The sequence below is a fragment of the Castor canadensis genome, chromosome 16, assembly GCF_047511655.1.
Source record: "Castor canadensis chromosome 16, mCasCan1.hap1v2, whole genome shotgun sequence".
Taxonomy (NCBI): Eukaryota; Metazoa; Chordata; class Mammalia; order Rodentia; family Castoridae; genus Castor; species Castor canadensis.
In genome coordinates this window covers 14,216,894-14,237,499 of record NC_133401.1, presented here as the reverse complement: position 1 = coordinate 14,237,499, position 20,606 = coordinate 14,216,894, and the positions used below count along the sequence as shown (strand labels likewise).

General features: G+C 55.8%; 1 protein-coding gene and 2 non-coding genes across 9 annotated transcripts; 1 reads left to right on the top strand and 2 right to left on the bottom strand.

Moving 5' to 3' along the window:
• Window positions 1–236: 236 nt before the first annotated feature.
• Arhgef1 (Rho guanine nucleotide exchange factor 1) lies at window positions 237–20,083 on the bottom strand. 7 transcript variants are annotated; one of them, XM_074057189.1, is made up of 31 exons: window positions 19,876–20,083; window positions 19,589–19,668; window positions 15,218–15,251; window positions 15,038–15,121; window positions 14,501–14,614; window positions 12,523–12,621; window positions 12,272–12,443; window positions 11,798–12,044; window positions 11,370–11,399; window positions 11,038–11,137; window positions 10,799–10,895; window positions 10,672–10,707; window positions 10,344–10,481; window positions 9,475–9,580; window positions 8,085–8,252; window positions 7,647–7,792; window positions 5,175–5,321; window positions 4,792–4,874; window positions 4,515–4,640; window positions 4,153–4,267; window positions 3,943–4,043; window positions 3,579–3,656; window positions 3,304–3,379; window positions 3,057–3,224; window positions 2,407–2,494; window positions 2,228–2,314; window positions 1,845–1,912; window positions 1,669–1,755; window positions 978–1,141; window positions 792–892; window positions 237–601 (listed from the first exon to the last, which is right to left on the bottom strand). In XM_074057189.1, the coding sequence occupies exons 3-30, from the start codon at window positions 15,239–15,241 to the stop codon at window positions 809–811; spliced, it is 3,033 nt and encodes a 1,010-aa protein (XP_073913290.1). In that variant the 5' UTR covers window positions 15,242–15,251; window positions 19,589–19,668; window positions 19,876–20,083; the 3' UTR covers window positions 237–601; window positions 792–808. The 7 variants fall into 7 exon arrangements, with proteins under 7 accessions (XP_073913290.1, XP_073913288.1, XP_073913292.1 ...); XM_074057187.1 differs by lacking the exon at window positions 19,589–19,668 and having other exon boundaries at window positions 19,876–20,082; XM_074057191.1 differs by lacking the exon at window positions 19,589–19,668 and having other exon boundaries at window positions 12,272–12,314; window positions 19,876–20,080.
• On the bottom strand, window positions 5,757–5,829 carry Trnaa-ggc (transfer RNA alanine (anticodon GGC)). The gene has a single exon. It is a non-coding gene; the product is annotated as a tRNA-Ala (tRNA).
• On the top strand, window positions 17,101–17,205 carry LOC141418299 (U6 spliceosomal RNA). The gene has a single exon (XR_012442980.1). It is a non-coding gene; the product is annotated as a U6 spliceosomal RNA (small nuclear RNA).
• Window positions 20,084–20,606: the final 523 nt, after the last annotated feature.

Sequence of the window (20,606 nt, the reverse complement as noted above, 5' to 3'; positions counted from 1 at the left end):
CAGAGAGTTTACTACAAAAATAAAAGAACGGAGAGATGTGGGACGCGCCCTTCGGATGACCATGGGGGCTGGGGTGGGGGCTCCTCAGATCTAGTGTGGGAGGCACCTGGGGAAAAACTATTACCAAGTGAATGATGAACTGGTGGAACACGGTGGGCCAGACCCAGGAAGTCAATGCCAGATAGTAATGGAGCGGCCCAGATGCAGAGGCCGAGGCGTCCTCACACACAGACCTCTCATTAGATAATATATATTAAAAAATAAACCTCCAATTCAGGATATAAAAACAGAGCGAAGGCACTTGGGGGTGGGGGAATGGAAGAGTGGTCCCCACAGGCAATACTGAGATGGCCCAGGAAAGAGAGGGGTCACAGTGGTCCCCCTGGAATGAAGCCCTGAGTCCCCCCCAAGCAGATGGTAGGAGGGAGAGGAGGCCGAGGCCAGTCAGGGAGGTAGGGACCCCAGCCAGGTCCTTCCCAGGCGTGGTCCTCGCAGCCTGGCTCGCTTCCCTCAGGCCTTGGGGTGTGAGATGCTGCGGCAGCTGTGGGGCGGGGGTTCCCCACATGTCGTCTCCCCTGTTCCTCTCCTCCTTGTGCAAGGCCTGGGGGATGCAGAAGGGAGACGGGGCGAGATGGAGATAGAGGTGAGAGAAGGAGTTGAGAAAGCCAAGAGGCAGAGAACAAATTGATGGAAACAGGAGTAGAGTAGGAAACAGAAATGGGACTGTAGGGACTTACTTGTCCCTTCTCAGAGCCACACCATCGCTTCTAGCCCCCAGATCCCCTACTCACCTGCCTGGGCAGAGACCTCAGGTGCAGCCAGGCTGGGGGACAGGGTTGCCCCCAAGCTGAGACAGGAGTGGTCGTAGGCGGCAAACTTCCTCCTCTAGCTCCTGGTAGTGGTGGAGGGGTCATGGATGAAGGGAGGGTCCCCTTCCTTTTCCAGCCCACCCAGGAACCCCCTGCCCCCAGCCACACCTCCAGCTGCTTTATGGATTCCTCCAGGCTGAGCAGGTTGTCCTGAATTTCCTGGGTCTGCACAGGGCCTGGGCGGCCACCACCTGGGACCCCATCCCCATCGCCGGGAGGCCCCGCCCCACTGTCTTCCTCCGCTGGCAACAGGAGCTGCTTCAGGGACAGTACTAGCCAGGGAAAGGGGGATGGAGTCACAAGAGGTGGGGGCTTGGGCTGGGATCAGTGGGTAGGGCAGAAGCCAAGGAAAGGCTTACTGGGTAAACTGAGGGACAGGACTAGAGGCACTTAAGAGGGTGTGTGGAGCTGGGTACTGGTGGCTTACACCTGTAATCCTAGCTACTCAGGAGGCAGGGAGCAGGAGGATGGTGATTTGAAGCCTTCCTGGGCAAATAGTTCAAGAGACCCTATCTCGAAAATGCCTATCACAAAAAAAAAAAAAAAGGGGCTGGTGGAGTGGCTCAAGGTGAAGGCCCTGAGTTCAAGCCCCAGTACCAGAAAAAAAAAAAAGGGGGTGTAGAGGTGAAGCTGGTACAGGAGGTACTGAGGACAGAGGGTGGTTGCAGAGGGACTTGGGCCACCTAGGATGATGGGTGGGATTGGGAATGTGGGTTTTCTGGACATAAAGACATTTGAAAGCAGGGGCCTTTTTCTAGTTCAAACAGTGGCACCATTTGGCAGCGAAGGGCTGGTCTACCTTTCCGAAGAGCTGTGGCAGCGAGCTGGCCCTCGGGGCCGGGTCTGCAGAAGGGCAAGAGGTCGCTGAGGATTCTTTCAGTCCGGGCTGGGTGAGGGGACAGGGAGGATGGTAAGGCTTCCCACGGTGCCTCCTATCGCCCGTGGCCACCCTGCTCCTTACCCCTCTGGACTCACCATCAGTGTGAGGCACCTCCCGGCCACCATTGCCATTCTCAGAGCTGCTGAGCAGGGGTTCTCGGGTACTGGAGGAAGAAAGTTCTGGGTGACCCCAAACCCCTGGCCCAGGGGCAGGAGGCACATCAGGGGCAGGGAGACAGCTGGAAGTGGGGAGGTCAGAGAAAGAGACAGATGTTGAGGCCAGGGGACAGAGGCCTGGAGATAGGAGACTGTAGAGTTGGCACACATGTACACACACACACACACACACACACACACATGCTTGTACACACATGTGCACACTGAGACGGGGCTGGGCCTGCTGGGTTCTGTGGATGTGCAGGGATGCCGTCCCTGTCCCAGCTGCCTTGGTTCTCCAGCTCCCACCCTGACCCCCTCACCTGCTTGGGCTGGGCCGGGGTTTGGGGCGGGAGGCAGGGGCTGGGACCTTCAGGGATCCGGCAGTCTCAGTGATGAGGGTACACCAACTGAGGAGACAGGCCAAGGCTCAAGGCAGTCAGCATCCCTAGAGCCTGTTTGGGGACCCCCCTCCCCCACTGTCCCCAGGCACCCTCCTCACTTCTTGCGCTCAGACACAGACTGTGCCACCAGCTCATATATCTGGGCCTCCTGATCCCAGGTAAAAATAACGTAGAAGGCTTTGTGATCTGTAGGGGGAGGAGAGAAATGGAGTTCAGTCAGGGTCCCCTAGTGAGTGTCCCTCCTTGGACACAAGCTGGAGTCTGGGAAGTCCCTGTGCCTGCTGCAGTGACACAGTTCACCCTCAATGTCCTACTAATTTTCAGGGCTTTTATGCCCTTCTCCTGAGCCCTTGCCCTCCCATTGACCCAGATCCAAGAGCTGCCCCACCATCCCGCCACTCTCACAGTTGTGGTCCTAGCACAACCTTTTGGCAGTATGCGCTTACAAACCCTTTCTCCCTGGGTCCCTGCTCCCTACAGATCCCGAACAGCAGCCAGAGTGTGTGAAAATACTGATCAGGACAGGCCACACCTTAGTGCAAACACGGGGCAGTTTCCCTCCATTTGAGTGTGCCCCACCAAGCCCTGCCCACCTTATTTCAGCCAGTCAAGCCAGTCCCTTCTCAGCTTCTGCAGCTGGCCACCGATTCCCCAGAGTGGCCTTCCTGTCCCTAGAGTGTTCTGCTCCCCGCTCCATGGGGCAGCTTTGTGTGGATGACTGCCCCAGGCTCCCTGCTGACACACTCACCAGTGGCCACTTCGCGGGTCATGGCAGAGGTGAGCCGCAGCACGGGCCGCAACATGGTCTTGCCATCAGGCGTGGGCGTCAGCGTCCGACTGTGTGACTTGAGCAGCAGCCGCTCGTCCTGGCGCTGGAGCAGCAGCAGAAGGTCGTCCAGCAAGAGCACGTGGACCTCTGCAGGGCAAGGCCAGAGTGTGCTCACACCTAACCCCCCACATCCTGTTCACTGTCCTGCCACCTTCCTGGTACTCACCCACAGCCTTGTCTTTGGTCACCCGCCATGTCAGCGGGCCCTCATGCACTAACTTCTTCTTGGTGATGTCCAGGTTCTGAGGCAGAAAGGAATGGTGGTTAGCCAAGGTGAGGGGGAAAGACAGGCATGAACAACCGGATCAAGCGTCACCATTGATACCCGGTTAGGAATGTGGTGGGAGGCGGTGCAGAGGCTCCCTGGATGGTATCAGAGAATCCCCTAGGCAGCAAGGTCAGGGTGGGCCACGGAAGGGACAGGAACGCAGAAGAGCCCACCTTGAACTCGCTGAGCATGGGGTCACTGCTCTGCCGCAGGTGGGACAAGTCCAGGCGCCGCTGGTAATCCTTGAGCCTCTGGGGCAGAGACAGGAGTGTCATAGGGGCAAGCCAAGCACTGAGGCTGACCCCAGTGATCCCGCAGTGGGTAAGCCAGAAGCCAAGGACAACTTCTGAAAGACAAGCTGAGGTCCAGGCCTGACCTCCAGTGACCTTGAGGAAGAGATGCTAAGGGCTGGGTGTCCGGTAGATACTCAGTAACCTCGGGGAGGAGCCAAGGGCTCTCTGTGACTGCTGAATAAAGTGAGAGTGACAACCTCTTCTACAATACACCCCGCCCCAGTAGGGGCCATGTCCAGCTCACCAGCAGGTCCTCCATGTCACGAACAGCTTGGTTGACGTGGTGAAGAATCTCCCGACAGCACTCGGCTGCCAGCTCCACTTTCTCCCGTTCCACGGGCTCTTCTGCAGGCAGGGAGAAGTTGGCTCCAGTGAACCCCTGCCCGGGAGGCTCCTGAGTTAATGGCCAGGGGTAGGGAAGAACAGCAGAGGCTCAAGGCCAGCCAGGTGGTACCTGTGTTCTGCCCAATGCTCTGCAGCAAGAGGGGGTACTTGGTGAGACGCTGCATCTCCGTGGGAATCATGTCCTTCAGCTGTAGGCGGCGGCACCGGGGGCGGCTCTCAGCATCCTGAGGGCAAAACAGTGCTGGGACACCAGCCCCTCCTTCCCAGAGACCCTGGAGTGCAGCCCCATACCCTTCTCCCTCAGACCCAAGGGTACAAGCCCCAGCCCCTCCTCTCTCAGACCCAGGGGTTCAGACCTCAGCCCTCTGCCCTCAGATCCAGGGGTCCAGGCCCCAGCCTTCTTTCCTCAGACCCAGGAGTCCATGTCCTGTCCTTTCTCCCCTGGGACCCTGGAATCCAGCCCCATCTCACCTGCACAAAAGCACAGAATCGAGGCTCCTTGCGCTGTTTGGCTTTGAGCTGCTCTAAGGCAAATGACTGGCGGCTGCAGAAGCGGGAGGAGATTTTCTGGAACCACGAGCCCTCGGTACCATCAAACTATAGCGAGATTTAGGCCAGGGAGGGTCTCAGGTAGATTGACAGGAACACAGCCTCACCCAGGGACGGAAGTCTAAAGCAGGACCCAGGGAGATTGGATTCCAGGTCCCTGGCTGGGAGATGGGCTGGGAGTTAGGGAAGGCACCCTCACCCGGGCCAGCAGCACATCTCCGATCTCCTCGATGAGGTAGCCACTCTCTTGTCTCCGCTTCATCAGGCGATCAAGGAACAAGGCTGTGAGGGGCAGTGAGGAAAGAGGGTGTTCTGTGGGGGTACAGAAGATTGTCTGTAGTGTGAGGGTGGGGGTCAGGGCTGATCGTTCAGGCTTGTGAGCCTGCTGCCCTCTCTTCATGTGCTTGTTTGGTATGTCTGTCCCCTAGGTGTAAGCTCCGAGGGCTGGGGAGAGGAGGTCCCCAGTACTAGTCAGAGGCTGTGGGAGGGAACCAGGAAGGTTGTGCTGGGCTCCAGGTCTGGGGAGGTATGGAAGGAAGGAGGCAGCTATGGGGTACAGAGGGGCCGGAGCCCGGCACTCACAGTGAACCTCGATGAGCTCATCGAGGCTGGGGAAGATGTTCTGCAGCTCCTCCAACGGGAAGAAGCCCCCTTCAGCCATGGGCTGGTAGAAGAGGTCGTGCAGCACACGCAGCATTCGTACGTGGGCTGCCTCTGTCACCAGCAGCTCTGTGGGCCCCCAAAGCAGGACACATCACTGGGGAGGGCGCCAGCTCTGGGAGCATCCTCAGAGGCAGGCTGGGAGGAGGCGAAGGGCCCGATGGGGTGAGAAGCCTCCTAGGAGCTGGTGTGGGGGCACACTCTGGGTAGGAGCACTCATCTCCTTAAAGAGCCAGCCATCGAGGACTCCTTCACCTACTGCCTTTTCCTGTTGCTGGGACATTCAGCCAGGGTGACCAGTAGTTCCAGTTTGCCAGTCATGGGACTTTCAGGGATAAAACTGGGGAAGGCCCAGGCAAAGCAGCACAGGCCTGAAGCTGTGTTTAGTATCTAACCCTCTATCCATTTTCTCAGACTTGGTTTCTGGTTTGATTTTTTGAAGCAGGATCTTGCCATGCCATTATAGCTCAGACTGCTCAGGAATTCTTTTTTTTTTTTTTCTTTTGGTGGTACTGGGGTTTGAACTCAGGGCCTCATGCTTGCCAGGCAAGTACTCTACCACTTGAGCCACTCCACCAGCCCTGTTTTGTGAGTTAGGGTCTTGTGAACTATTTGCTAGGATGATTACAGGTATGAGCCACCGGTGTCTGGCTCTTTTTTTTTTTTTTTTTTTGGACAATATGGGATTTGAACTTAGGGCCTCATGCTTGCTAGAAAGGTGCTCTGCAACTTGAGCCATGCCTCCAGCCCTACCCTGGAACTCTTGATCCTCCTGCCGCAGCCTTCTGAGGGCTGGGATTACAGACATGCCCCACAATGCCCAGCTTCAGCCAAGGTTTCTGATACATGGATTCTAACACAGATCTAGAGACCTCTCCTTCCTCCACAGAAGGATTCAGCACAAGTTCCAGGAGCCCCAAAAGTCTGTTGAGACTAAGTGCACAATTCTGTGTGTTATACTTATCTTTCTGGTGAAATTGGCTGCTTAAATTTTAACTACTTAAAATGCAAATGAGGGCTAGGGGCATGGCTCAAGTGATAGAGGCCTTGACTTCAATCCCAGTACTGAAAAAAAAAAAAATCAAATGAAACACAAAAATTCAGTTCTCATTTCAAGGGCTCAACAGCTATCTGTGGCTGGTTGTTACTGTGTTGGACAGCATAAATAGTTTTTCATTCCAGAAAGAGCCTATGTTTGTATCACCTCCTCAGAAGGCTGTGTGACCTAAAAAGTATTTATCTATTACCCTAAAAATTCTCTCTTGCGCCAGGTGTGGTGGCACCTGCCCGAGCTCTTGAAAAGCAAAGGTAGAACACCACCATCTAAGGTCTACCTGGGGAAAAACTCGAAGCCCCTCTCTGAAAAACTAAAGCAGAAAGGACTGGGAGCATGGCTCAAGTGGTAGAGCACCTACTTGGCATGTGCGAGGCCCTGAGTTCAAACCTTGGTACAGCCAAAAGAACCCCAAAACTCTCCCCTCCTTTTTTGGGGGTGGATTGTTAGCCAGGGTGTCAAGTGTGCTAGGCAAGCACTCTACCACTAAGCTGTACTTCCATTCATGCTCTAAAAATTCCGCGTGAGTATTTCTTTACTATTAAGTAACCTGTAAATAAACTTTTAAACACGCTTCCAAGTGTTTTTACTTTTGCCACCACTTATACCCATGCAATCAGAAAGCACAGAAGAAGAAGAAGAAAAAGAAAAACCAAGATAAAAACAACACACTCATCATTTCTCCACCCCGAAGCAAGCTCTGCTAATGTAGTCATCATTTGCCTAAGCTTTTCTCTGTGGGAATCCTCTTTCTCCAAATCATAAAGACTGTACTAATAAGGTTGGGCTCTGTGGCTTGCGTCTATAATCCCAGCTACTAGGAGATGGGAGGGATCATAGTTGGAAGCTAGTCTGGGCAAAAAGTTAGCAAGCTCAGCAAACAAGTGGGGCACGGTAGTGTGAGCCTGTTATTCCAGCTACTAGGGACACCACGGGTAGGAGGATGGCAGGCCAAGACCAACCCTGGACAAAAACTTAAGACTCTGTGTAAAAATAACTAAAGCAAACATGGGCTGCAAGTGTTGCTCAGGTGGTACAGTGCCTGCCTAACAAGCTCAAGGCCCTGAGTTCAAATCCCAGTACCACAAAAAAGATCATACTAATAATCCAATTAAAATGCTCTTCTGTGCCCAACACTGCTCTTCAAGCGTCATCCAGATCCACTCTGGGTAGGCAAGTATTCTCCCCAGCCTCACTTCTGACTCTCACCGCCAGCACTGTCTACACTGCAATTTATGTAATCAACTGTCCTCTGTTGGCAACGAGCTGCCTTTAAGCTGCTGAGATGGACACCTCCCTGTGTCCTTGGCCACAGTGGGGTGGACAGGGGTGGCACTCACCACTGATGACTTCCTGACGCTTCACTTGGCTCTTGGGTAAGTTGAGCAGCGTGTCTGGGGGGACAAGTTCCCGCCAGCCAGGAGGCTCTTCTGGTTCCAGCTCTAGTCCCAGCCGTCCTGACTCCCCGTCGTCTCCAGGCTCAGGGCTGTGGGCAGAGGCCTTGTCAGGGCCTCAGTGTGGGCATCCCCAGGAGCAGCCTCTGACTCCTTAGCGTACAACTCCTCTACGGCCTTGGCGTTTGATGTCCCCAGAGTGGTCCATGCTACAGACCAGACCCCAGGTCTCTGGACATGTGTCCCGCCCTCCTCTAAGGCTTGAGGCCCTTGCTGCCTTCAATGACCTTGACCACGTGCTGCCCATTTCTCTGTGATTCTGGCAACTACCCTCCCCCCGCCCCGACTCTCCAGTCTGCCTCAATGGATGGGGGAGTAACGTACGTGGCTCGTCGGGCAGGGCCAAGCACGGCCGTAGCGGAGCTGGGGTCCATGTCCACGTCGCTCCGGGAGCGGCCCCCACCCCGGCCCTTAGCCCCGAGGCTGCCCCGGGAAGGCCGGCGGCGGTCACTCACCCGCAGGCTCTCTGAGCGCCCCAGACGCCCTGATAGCCTGGACCCCAAGGCCAAGGACAGAGTCAGGCAGAGGCCGGGACAGAGACAAGGAGAGACCAGGACAGGGACAGGGGAGATCAGAACAGGGACAGAGGAGACCAGGACAGGGACAGAGGAGACAAGGACAGGGACAGAGGAGACGAGGACAGGAAGACAGAGACAGGGAGACCAGGACAGGGATAGGGGAGACCAGGACAGGGACAGAAGAGACCAGGACAAGGACAGGGAGACAGGGTCAGGGGAGACCAGGACAGGGACAAAGGAGACCAGGATAGGGATCAAACATGCAACAGAAAAGAGAAGAGTCAGGAATAGTGAGATTTGAGGGGTGCTGGGGGGAGGGTGGCTGGGAGGTGTAGTAAAATTGGGTAGGAGGCTGGGGGACCCACTGTGGTGTACAGGACTGACCTCTCCCTCCCCTCCCTGAGGCAGGGGACAGGGACAGAGGGGAAGGAGGATTTCCATACTTAGCTCTTCAACTGGGAGGGTGATGTCCCACCCACCCCTCACAGGGGGTGAAGGGGAAGGGATGGCCAGTGGGAGGGGAGAGGGGCTGGGAGAAATGGGGGAGGGCTAGCCCTCCCCCGACCCAGGGCCCAGGCACCCACCTCTTCCACCTTCTGGGGAGAGAGGGCACAGGGTCAGACGTGGATCAGGTAGAACCCAATCCACTTCCCCACACCCACCAAAGGGTCCCTAAAGCAGCAGCACGAGGACAGGCAGGGGGCAGAACCTGCCCCCTCAACTGTGAGGGGGACAAGGCCCCCAGGGGAACAGAGCATGGAGCGCAGAGGGGGATGAGGAACACCATGAGCAGGAGCAGGTGCAAGGTAGGTGGGACTTAAAGAGAGGACAGTGGGGATGGAAAATTAAAGAGGTGGAAGAAGTGGAGGTCAGAGGGCATAAGAGCTGAGGAAGAGGAGGGGAGGAGATGGGAAGGAAACCCGGACAGAGAGAGGAGGCAGAGAAACGAAGGAGGTTATAGGGGAGAGGAGAAACATCAGTGAACAAGGAAGAAGGAGGGGAGAAAAAAGGGAGGAAGAAGGAAGAAGAAGGGAGAAAGGACCAGGAGAAAGGAAGAGTAAGAGGGAGGGGCCGGCAGCGAGGACATGGCTGGGGACAGGCAAGTGCAAATGGCAGCAGCGACCCACACATACCCTCCCAGGCCCGATAAGACATCCCTGCCCTGTCCAGGCCCTCCCAGCACCCCATTCAGGTACCTCTCTGTCTCAGCACCCTCCTCTGTGCTCTCTGAGGGTACCGGAGGCTCCAGGTTTGCAGGACCCTGCGGGGGAATGTCCCCCAGCTCCAGGGGGGTGTCAACACCTGTAGGTGGAGTGGAATTGAGGCTGGTTAGAAAGCCCCTGGCATGCCAAAACCACTCTTTTTCTAAGGGCCTCAGTTTCCCCAGCTGTGGATTGCTAAAGCACCCAATGTCTACAAATATCACGGGACAGACAGGCAGACCTTGAGAGGTCACTGGGGCTGAATGGGGAAGATGTCTCAGAACTACAGTGCCCCAATCACACACCCACTCAACCAGACTGAAGCACTCTGGAGGTGGGAGGGGCCTTTGTGCCCATTCATTCTGCTGACCCTCAGCCTTATGGGAAGAAGACAGACCCTACTTTACAGGTGAGGAAATTAGGTCTCAGAGAGGGAAGTGATTTCCACACCACAGCACAAGTAAGCTGTGGAGAAGCGATTTGAACCCAGGCATGGGCAAGCAGCTAGCTGTGATCTAAGGGGCTAAATGCCCCTGGAACACAAGAAATACTTCATGGAATTGTGGGATTCTGCACCCAAGGCCAGGGGCATGGAAATGTCATTTGGAAGGTGGACTGGCCTCTACTCAGCTTCTGGGAAATGAAGCCCTGGGGGGCTGATGAAAACATAGTCCAAGGAGGAGACATGGTACCAGAAGAGAGGTCAGAGCCCAGTGAGAAAGCAGTGGAAAGGGCAAACTGAGGCAGGGAAACGGTTGTTAGTAACACTGGTGAGAAGGAAGGCGAGTATTGCCAGGCTTTCGGCTAAGTGGGTGCCCCTCCAGGGCTGGTGGCACTCCCACTCTGGCCCAGGAACCTCTCACCTGGTTCTCGGTCTGGGCTGTCCCCAGAAAGAGGGTGCAGAGAGACACCTGGGTTGTCCTGCCCAGGAGCCCCAACATTCCTGTCCCGAAAAGGCACACCTAGGCTTCCCTTCCGGTCTGTAGGACCTGGCTTCTCCCCTGGAGACAGCAAAGGAGAAAGGAAATGAGAAAGCAGTGACCCTCATCCACAACTGCTGCCAGGGGGTCCAAGATGCTGAGCTCCTGTCCTCCTCCCCATCATGGGGATCCTTCAGATCCCAGGATCCAGACCCCAGCCCTCCTCCCTCAGGTCCCAGGATGGATGATACTCTAGCCACAGGTCCATTACCATCAACCTCGCTTTTGAGGTGTCGAAAATCTGGAGCTGAAACAACAGAATGGGACAGTGAGGTGGGGACAGCTTGGGGAAGATGGCAAGGCTGAGTCAAGGACACCTGAGGTCAGGGCCACTGTACCTGGGGGCTCTGCCCGGTTCCATCGAGCAGCGTCTAGGATGCTGCTCAATCCTTTCTTGGTCTTGGGGGGCTCATCTGACCGCCGATTCCCCATCACCTGGGGGAGGGTTGGGAGGAAGGGGAACTTAATATTTCCAAGATGATATACAGCAGAATCAGACCCCAGGTCCCCAGTCTCGAGACTCCCCCGGAGGGTGGGGTGTCCCTGACGAGGCAAAGGCCAAGTTTGGTTTCAGCACCTTTTTCCGGAAGAAGTTCCGCCCTGACTTCTTATCCCCACTCTTGGTCCGCACCCCAAGGTGGCGCATGTATAGACTAATGGCGGTGACCACAGCAGCACTGTGGAGAGAAGATGGTGAGGGCCCCAGCAACCCACACACACAGACAGGAGTGCACTAATGCCCCACAGGAGAGGCGCAGCCCCACCCCCATTCCCACAACCACTTCCTGTGAGTCTGAGAAAGGGGAGGGCTCCATAGGACAGGGGCCAGGGATGCTGCTCTGGGGAGGCCCCAGCATCCCTCAGACCCAGACCACCCACCTCTCCCGACAAGCTCTCCACCCCCATCACCTCTTTTCTTCATCCGTAGAGATGGTATGTCTGTAGGGAGAAGAAAGATATTTGTGACAAAGCTGTGAAGCCTGAGGTCCCTGTCCACCAGCACACACCTCTTGGGTTGCTGTCTTGCAGTAGGGAAGGCAGAAGCAGCAAACAATGGCAGCTGCCAAAGAGCCTGGGAAGGCTCATGACAGGGAGGAAGGACTGTCACGCAGGAGAACCTGAGACGCAAGCCCAATCATGAGGCCATGGACAAGACCCAAAACTGCAAGGTGACCCCAATGACAGGAAGGGAAGACCCAGGGTTAGCAAGAATAAAAATGCCAGGGCAGGCCAAGAGCCCAAGTACCACAAATGAACCCTGACACTAAGAGGGAGCTGGCGGATAGGAGCGACACATGCCAGGGCCGCCGAAGGTGTCCTGCCCGCTGCTCACTCACTGCATCTCCTCCAGGTGAGCCAGCAACCTCTCAGCCACATGCCGCTCCCGGGCCTCGTAGCTGGCTCGGTCCCGCCCAATCCAGGGCTCCAGCTGGGCCAGTTCCTGTTCCCAGGGCGTCATGCCCATGAGCCGCTTGGAGCGGAAGTCCTCCAGCTGCCGCCCCACTGCGGCCTGCTGACTTTGCACCACCTCCTGCACAAAGCGTCGCTGGACATCCTCAGAGATGAGGTCGGGTCTCGTACGGTCTGTAGGGACACATTCAGGGGCTGGGGACATGTTTCCTGGCCCTCTGGCACCTGACTCCCTTGGACCACTATACACCCACCCGTGCACAGCGACAGCCACACTTCCCAGGGCTGCCACCACCACCAAGAAGGAATGAACGAATTGTGGCTTCACTCCTGGGCTGCCTGGAAGGCAAATCCCTCCCAGAGACCCTCCCTCATCCCTAGTTCCATCCTCTCCTCCTTACCAAGTTCAAAGGCGACATTGGGAGGGACTGGCACCCGCAAGACCTGCTCAGGGGAGACTGGAGTGAGGGGAGGCCCTGGGTGCGGACAGGGATGCAGCCCAGGAGGCCTGGTGGGAAAAAGGGTCTGAGGACGGAGGGCGCAGGTTGGCAGCTGCCCCAGGCCAGGCTGCCTCTGTGGGTACAGAAGGCACTCAGTACCCTCAAGGGCCAAGCAGAGGTTGGGGACAGGGTGCCTTGAAGGTGTCTCTCACCGCGGTCTTCTCCAGGAAGCTGTGGTAGAAGTCGAGAAAGGCCTTCTTGGCCTCTTTGGGGCCCAGTGAGCCCAACATATCAGCATGCAGGCAGCAGAGCTGAGAGAAGACACAGAAGGTGACTCTCTTCCCTCCCAGCCCCCAAAGCACACTCCCCCTTGAGTAGCCTAAGGGACTTAGGCTTCAAATGCCACCTCCTCCCTGATTTCCACCCTCACCACCCAGGCCCTTGTCTCTCTCGCAGACACTCAGGTCACCACCACAAGCATTTTCTGTCCTATGTGGTTCTCTGCTTGGGATCTGAGGGCAGGAAACCTGTCTCCACTATACTCCACGGTCTAGAAATACTGCGAGCAACTCGGGGGTTTGTTTGTGTGTGGGGTTGGGTTGAGGGGCTGGGTGCACAGTGAGGGCCTTGCAAGTAGGTGAGGAGAGAAGTAGGGAGGGCTCACTCCATCATCAGCAGGCATGTCCTGAAGTGCCTGTGTGCAGCCCTGGACTGGGTGATGCTAGCAATGTACCGAGGAGTTCAACTTGTCCTGGCTCATAGGGGTTCAGACATGACCTTGTATGTCTGAAAGATTTACTCTGGTGTTGGCAGGACTCTCTCTCTCTCTCTCTCTCTGTTTCTTTGAGACAGGGTTTCACTAGGCAGCCCAGACTGTCTTAGAACTTGCTGTGTAGCCCAGCTGACCTTAAACTGGTGAGACTTCTGCCTCCGCGTCCCCAAATGCTGGGATCATAGGTGTGTGCTACCACGCTCAACTAGCAGGACTCTTTCTCTTCTTTTAAGCAGTTTCACCAAGTGTATGTCCACTCTCCTAACCCCACTCCCAAAACATAGCCTGGGTGAAGGAGCTGCACAGACAAATCTCAAAATGGCAAAGACCATCTGGGTCACCTCTTGAGGCCTCAGTTTCCACATCTGTAAAACCATATGGCGTCAGCACAGCCCCTGGGGTAAGGCCCAGGAACTGGACTTTACATTCTAAAAACCCCAAGGCTTGGGTGGAGGACCTCTTGCCAAAGGGCCAGAGCCTCTATGCACTAGGGAAAAAGAAGCCACTTTTCCAAAAACTACAGATAGGAGAGATACTGGGATGTCTCAATTTTCTGCCAGTCTCTAAAGTTTTGGCGTCAGGAGAGTCAGCCTAACTTACAGTTCACATGCCTTTCTTTCTGCGGGTGTTCCTGCCTTCTTTAGTCTCCTAGTTTTCTGGAGAGATCCACTGTGTATTTCTACGCAGTTCGGCATCCCGGGCTAGCTATCCCCTGGCTCGTGGCCTGTGCTGTCAGTCTTGGGATGAGACACTTTCTAACAGGCGTGCCCCTACCATCCAGTGCTTTGGCTTCTCCTGTCTAAATCCCTGGCTGGGATGTCTGCAGGTGTTTCTGGACAGCCTGGTCCTGCACGCGGAACTCCCAGGAACCTTCTGCATAGTGTAGGAGGTTTTTGGACTAAGTTACATCCTGCCTGCCTGGGGCTGTTTGGGAATGTTTTCTTGCTCTAGATCAAGGCCTGCTATGTGCTCTAGGCCTGGAATGGCTAATAGCTTTCTCCACAGCCTCAACCCTGAACATCTGACTGGTGATGCCTGCTGAGAGGGCATAGCTGATGCCCCTCCAGAATCCAGGGTCAGAGCACTGTCACTGATGGGTGATGCTGCCACAGGCACAGAAGGGGATGGACCATGATTTCTACCAGGCTATGGGTTCTCTGTTGCTGTCTGCATGGCCCTGCTGCCCATACTCTCTGTTGCACTCGCTGCTCACTAAGGTTTACATGGAGCGCCTGTCTAGTGTGGACCGCAGGCTTAGCTCTCTGGCTCTCATCTGCAGTGCTATTTCTAGATCTTGTGCTGTGTGCTCTGGATCTGGTTTCCCACACCCTCCCAGCTGACTAGCACTGGTCTAGCTCACTGAAAGCCCAGTCTGTCCCAGACTCACCCCTCCCTTGCCTCCGCAGCTGCACCCTTACCAGGGGTCCCGGCTCAAACTGCAGTGCCACGTGTTGCAAGAGGGCCATGAGGTGGGCAGGACGCCGCTTCACCTGCTCTAGGCTCTGGAACTGGCTGCTTTGCTCCTCTGAGTTCTGGGAGTGGGAACAGGGGCTGAATGTCATGAGGAGAGAAGAGGGCCCTTGGGCTTGACCCTACCTTGCCCCTGGAATCCCTCGATGGACCCAAGATGGGAAGATCCTCGGAGTGGAGAGCGGTGATATGTCTACACCATAATGGTAACAGCTGGTTGATAAGGATGGATGAGATCGGAGGTTATATTGCCAAGGAGAGAAGGAATGGGGATCCATGCAGGGAGAGGCCACAATAAGTTGGGGCCACAGCAGCAGGGTGGGAGTCTATGCTGGACCCGACACATAGGAGGGGTAGGAGGATGAAAGCAGGTACCAGGAAGATGACAGAGTCAGAGATGGGCTGAAGGACACATCTAAGAAGAGAGAACTGGACCTGCAGTGGTAGGGCCCCCCTGCCCCCCAATTCCCATCCTATCTACTCACTGTCTCCAGCTCGTTCTCAAAGTCCTCATCCTCAGCCCCAATGATGCTGATGGGCACCAGGCCAGGCCGGGGGGGCCCTGGGGCCTGCAAGAAGGGAAGGGATAGCTTCAGTCCACAGGGCTCCCACCTCACAGCCCCCCAATCCCGTCATCTTGGTATGCTCTCTCCACACTCACTCACCGCCCCTCGGGCAATGTCTTCCATCTCCAGGGCTCTGCAGGGAGAGGAGGGGCTGCGGTTAGTGGGGGAGGAAGCAAGCGGCATAGGGCATGGGGTGGGTGGTTACTCACAGATTCCTGGCCCAGGTGTGAAGGTGAATAAACAGCCTCCCCCACCAGGCCTCTGCAGCTCAATGGGGCCTCTGTGTGGCGACAAAGAGCCCTTCACAGGCCAGCCAAGGGGCGGGCGGCCCAAGGACTGGTGCCTGGGGGAGGAGGGGGGTATGGGCTGGATGCCCAGGAGCCTGGGTCCAATGGGAGAGGTGCAGGAGAAAGCCTACAATTTGGGTCCCTAAAGGAGGAGGGACCAGGGGACTGGGAGTGGTCCCAAAGGCGGCAGGGCCTTGGGGCAAGCACAGTTAAAAGTCAAGTTTAAGGGGAGGTAGGCAGAAGCCTGGAGTGTAGGGGGCTTTCCTCTGATCTGTGACAGGCCTGGGCCAGGATGTTGTCTTTGAACCCACCAGCCCCACTTCCTGTGACAGGAAGTCACAATGGCGAACCCCCAACCCTCAACTCTCTCTACAGCATAAAACAACACTCTGAATCCTTCTCCCACAGAGACCTGGAGCCCCAACCCAGAGCCCTCAGGAACCTCCTATCTTTCTCGGCTCCCCAGGCTTCCGGTCCCAACAAAGTAAGAGAGGTGTCTTCAACACCTGCCCCAAAATGTGTACATTTTCCTCCTCCAGCTTGCTTGCACCTGCCATCTCTCCATCTCTCCCTGGGATGTGTGGATTCCTCAGTTCTCTTTTCCTACCATAGTCTCCTCTCCCTCCTTCTCTTGTTTTCTCTCTCCTCCCTACCTCTGGGCCCTAGTTTTTCCTCCCCAAGTTTCTGTCTCAGCTATCTCTTTCTTGTGTTGCTTTTGGCGGTACTGGAGTTTGAATTCAGGGCCTCGAGTTTGCTAGGTCCGTGCTCTACTACTTGAACCATGCCCCAGTTCAAGCTGTCACTTACCTGTTTCCACCCCTTTCTCTTTCCCCAGCTCTAGACACTTTCCTCATCTTTTTCTCCTCTTCTATGTCCCTAATTAGTGGGACTAATACTGTGAGGAGTTGTGTCAAAGGGATCCTGGAAAGTGGGGTGGAGTGGACCAGCAGGGGGCAGTTTCCCATACCCCAAAGATATTTATAACTCTCTTTGCCTGAGACCCACCTTCCCCCTCTTCCATGGGCCTCCTCCCAGACACTCAGTAAGTAGTAGCTACAGTTTGATTCTGATTACTAAATAATGATGTTTTTCTAGAGTGCCAAAATGCTATTGACGAGGGTCCACCCCAGGAGGCACCATCTTCATTCTTTTCCACAAAGTATTATCTTTCCATCATCCATGCTTAGGTCATCTCAAGATCTGAGCATTGTTAAATGTTTACATAAATAAATTTGCAAACCAAGGCAGAAAGACAATAGTAATTATTTATTGTGTGCTAAGTAATTATTCCAGTGTGCTAAGTATTGCTCATAAGTGCTTCTCGTGTACTAACTCAGTTACCCCCACAACCACAAGCACCCCATGCTATTCTCATTCCCATAAGAAACAGGGATGTCTTCACCAGGACAGCAGATGTGACCTCTAAGCTGGAAAACATGACCACAGACATGGAGGGCTCATGCTTATTTCATTGAGGGGTGAACAAGTTCAACTAAGGCAGGAAAATCCCAAAGGAGCAAAGGAGGGACTGGGGGGGGCGGGTAGACGAGTGACCCAAGTGGAAGAGCGCCTGCCTAGCAAGCTTGAGGCCCAGAGCTGAAACCCCAGTATTGCCAAAGGTTGGGGGGTAACAAAAAAAGGAAGAACATTAAAGAAGAGAGAGCTTAGAGAAGGTAAAATACAAACTTCTATTTTGTGCCCGCTTCCGCAGCACATATACTAAAAATTGGAATGATACAGAGATTAGCATGGCCCCGGTGCAAGGATGATATTCAAATTCATGAAGCGTTCCATTAAAAAAAAGGCAGGGACTGGTAGAGCGCTTGCCTAGCATGTGTGAGGCCCTGGGTTCCATCCCCAGTGCTACAAAACAAAAACAAAAGGGGCAAAGCACTGAATCCTTATTTCTCAACACAATAATAAGAATAGCTAACACTTCAAGTGTACTTAGTATGTGCTGCCTTACGGGTGTTCACTCATTTCATCCTCTCAATGACCTCATGAGGCCAGTAGTACTGACTTATTTTATTTTATTGTGGGGCTTTTTTTTTTTTTCTTGGCAGAACTGGGATTTGAACTCGGGGCCTCACACTTGCTAGGCAGGCCTTACCACCTGAGCCACTCCTCCAGCCCTTTTATGTGTTGGGTAATTTTGAGAGAGGGGTCTCACTTTTTGCCTGGGCTGGCCTTGAACCTTGATCCTCCCCGATCTCTGCCTCCTGAGTGAGCAGTTAGGATTACAGGTGTGATAATAAGCAGGCAATCAGCTTATTATTCTAGTCCCACTTTATAAAGGAGGAAACTGAGACATGGCTCATAAGGAACAGACCCAGGTAATGTGGCTCCAGAGTTTATGCACTTAACAGACTCTGTTGCTTCAGAGCATGGGGACTCCCCCCCTCCCTGCCACACATACAACTCTACCCTTAGGAAGCTACAATCTGAATCAAAGCTCTGAGATACAGCAGGTCTTATGGTGCCTGGGAAAGCCATGGCCATATGGTCACTGTGGCCTGGGCTGGAGTGCAGTTGACCTGGCTGCTCCATAGAAGCCTGGGCTCAGAGAAAATTGGGATTGGGGGTGACAGGAACTGTTTGATGTTTAGGACATGGGGAGTGTGGGGGTCCCGACAAAGTCCGGGGAAGTTATAGGTGAAACTGTCAGAGATTGTTCTCTAGGCAACTGACAGCCTAGAGTCCAGTAGAGGGAGCACTGTGTACAGTCTTGGAGCAAAGTAAGCACACATGGGTGCCAGGGTTCTATGTAGGGCTCAGGGTCTTTAAGCTATTGAGGGATGACCCAGGGCCTCCAAGAACCTTTGGGAGCTTTCAGGAACCTAAAAGGGTGTGCTTGGAATGCAGACGGCCCCAGATTCTATTTAATGCACGGTGGGTCAAAAGTATCCGCGCATTACAGGGATCATTATTCTATAGAGAAAGTAGACGGTTTATAGTTATGGTTTATGGGTGCGCAGAATTCTATAGGGGTGTGTGATGGGTTCAGGAACTAGGGTTTATATAGGGTCCCGGTTTCAGGGAATGCTACTGATCTGAGAGAGAAGCCGCGTTTATAAGAAGCGGGGTCTCTAGGGGAGGCTAGCCGGAACCTGGAGGGTCTGCGAGACTTTGTAACCTATGTGGAACGTGGCGGGTCCACACCAGCCCGAAATGCTACAGCGGATGTAGCGCTGTGCACAGCCGGGGATGCCGGGGAAGACGTGCAGAGACAGGGTCTGATGCCTGCCAGGGGCCGCGTCCCTCACCTGCTCGGACGGGAAGAGAAGTCACTACAGCCGCCGGAACCAAAGCCTCCGCGCGCGGGCTCCGGACTCCCCAACCCGCGCCGCCGAGTCGCTCTAGCCGCCCCAGAAGCCACCTTTGCGCCCAGCTCCACTTCTCCCGACGGCCGCTCTAGCCCGCCGCCAGCCCGGGTCCGGCCCCGGCAACTCTACTCCTCCGCCGGACGCTCTAGCTCTCCACCGCGCCACGCTGGCCAGCTAGGGCCGCTCTGGCCTGTCTTGGAGGTCTGGCGTTTCCGTATCTCTACTGCCCCTGTCACTCTCCCAGGCCCCGCCCACCTTCCACCCCCCTCACGCCGGAGCTGCGGACCGTTCCAACTCCTAGCTGGAGCTCGAGCTCAGGTCTCCGAGTCGAACCGAAGTCCCAGGTCCTCGCACTGGGGCTCCCCGCCTTCTTGCCTCCCCACCTCGTCATCCAGTTGAATTCCCAACTCTCGCATCAATCAGTTCCCTCTGCCATCCTGCCAATACTTTCCGCTGGAACTGGAAAAGCAAAACTCTTGCCCTTGAGCGTACCTTTCCCTATGACATCAGAGTGACCTGCAAAAAGCAATGACCTCTTTCCAGGCCTCAGTCTTCCCATCTGTACAAGGCGGAAAGATTTCCAGCTTTCTCCTCTACACCATCTCCCAGGGCATAATTAATGACCCAGAAAAGAGCTTTCGGAAAATGCTTTCAAACGCGCTCTGCAACACTCAGCCTCACAGGGCCCCACGGTGTTATTGTTGTTTGTTTTTCTTTTTTAGGTGGCCCCAACGCATGCAGGGTTGGAGGACAGCGCTTAGCAGGAGCCACCTTCGAGTTCATTTCCCAACTGAACACTGATTCACAAAGTGTGTCCCTGGGACGAGCCAGTTCGGTTCCCCGGGCCTCAGTTTCCCCACCTCTAAATGGGTGTGATCATCGGTCTTCTATTGAGCAGTTGGGCGCTTGACTCCGACCTCGGATCGTCCATTCCCACCTACTGGATGGACACTAGGCAAATGTTAGATCTTTCTTTGACCCCTTTGACAGATGGGAAAACTGAGGTCCCAAGAGAGGAGGCCGCTGGCTCAGTGTGTCCCCGAGGAGGCCCCTCGGCCGCCGGCAGCGCCCCGGTCCCCTCCCTACTCCTCCCCACTTCTCCTGGCAGCCGAGGGGAGGAGGCCGGGCGGGGCCGGGGCCCGTGTACCTGGTGTCCGCGCGGGGAGGCGACCGGCGGGGCCCCCGAGGTCGGGCTTGGCGATCCCGGGCCCTGCGTCCAGGCTCCCGCTTCCTGGCTCTGGCGGGGCAGGAAGTTGGGGCGTTTTTCCGGAGGCCCCCGCCCGCCGCCCCTCCCGGCTTCCTGCCTGCGCCCCGCGCCCGCCCGGCACCTCTGCTTCCTTCCCCCTTCTCGCCACCCGCCCGGCTCCTCCTTTCCCCGCGGGCACCCGCCCCGCCCGGCCCCGCCCGGCTCTCCGGAGCCGCTTTGTCCGTCTGTCCGCGGTCAGGGCGCGGTCTCGGCGATCATTGCGTCTCCCGCCCGGGCCCGCATTGCGTCGCCAGCGGGCGGGGACCCGGGCGAGACCCACACCGTGCGCCCCAGCCAGGCGCACAGCGAGCCTCCTGCGCTCCGTCTCTGCGCCCTGGCTCTTCCTCTTTCTTCGCCTCTCTGGGCAAGCTTCCCTCTGTGTCCCTCTCTCTGGGTCACTGTCCTTCACACCCTTCCTCGGGTGGAGTCCTGGCCTCCTCTGTCCCTTTCTCCCTCTGCACCCTGCTCTCCCCTCTCTGGCTGTTACCTTTCTCATCCCCACCTCATGCTCTGACCCTTCCCCAACTGTTGCTTTTTCTCCATCTTGAAGGGTAGCCTATCCGTGTCCGGCTTACCCAGGGCCCTGCTTTCCTGGTCTGTCTCTTCCTTGTCACCTCTCTCTGCCTCCATAC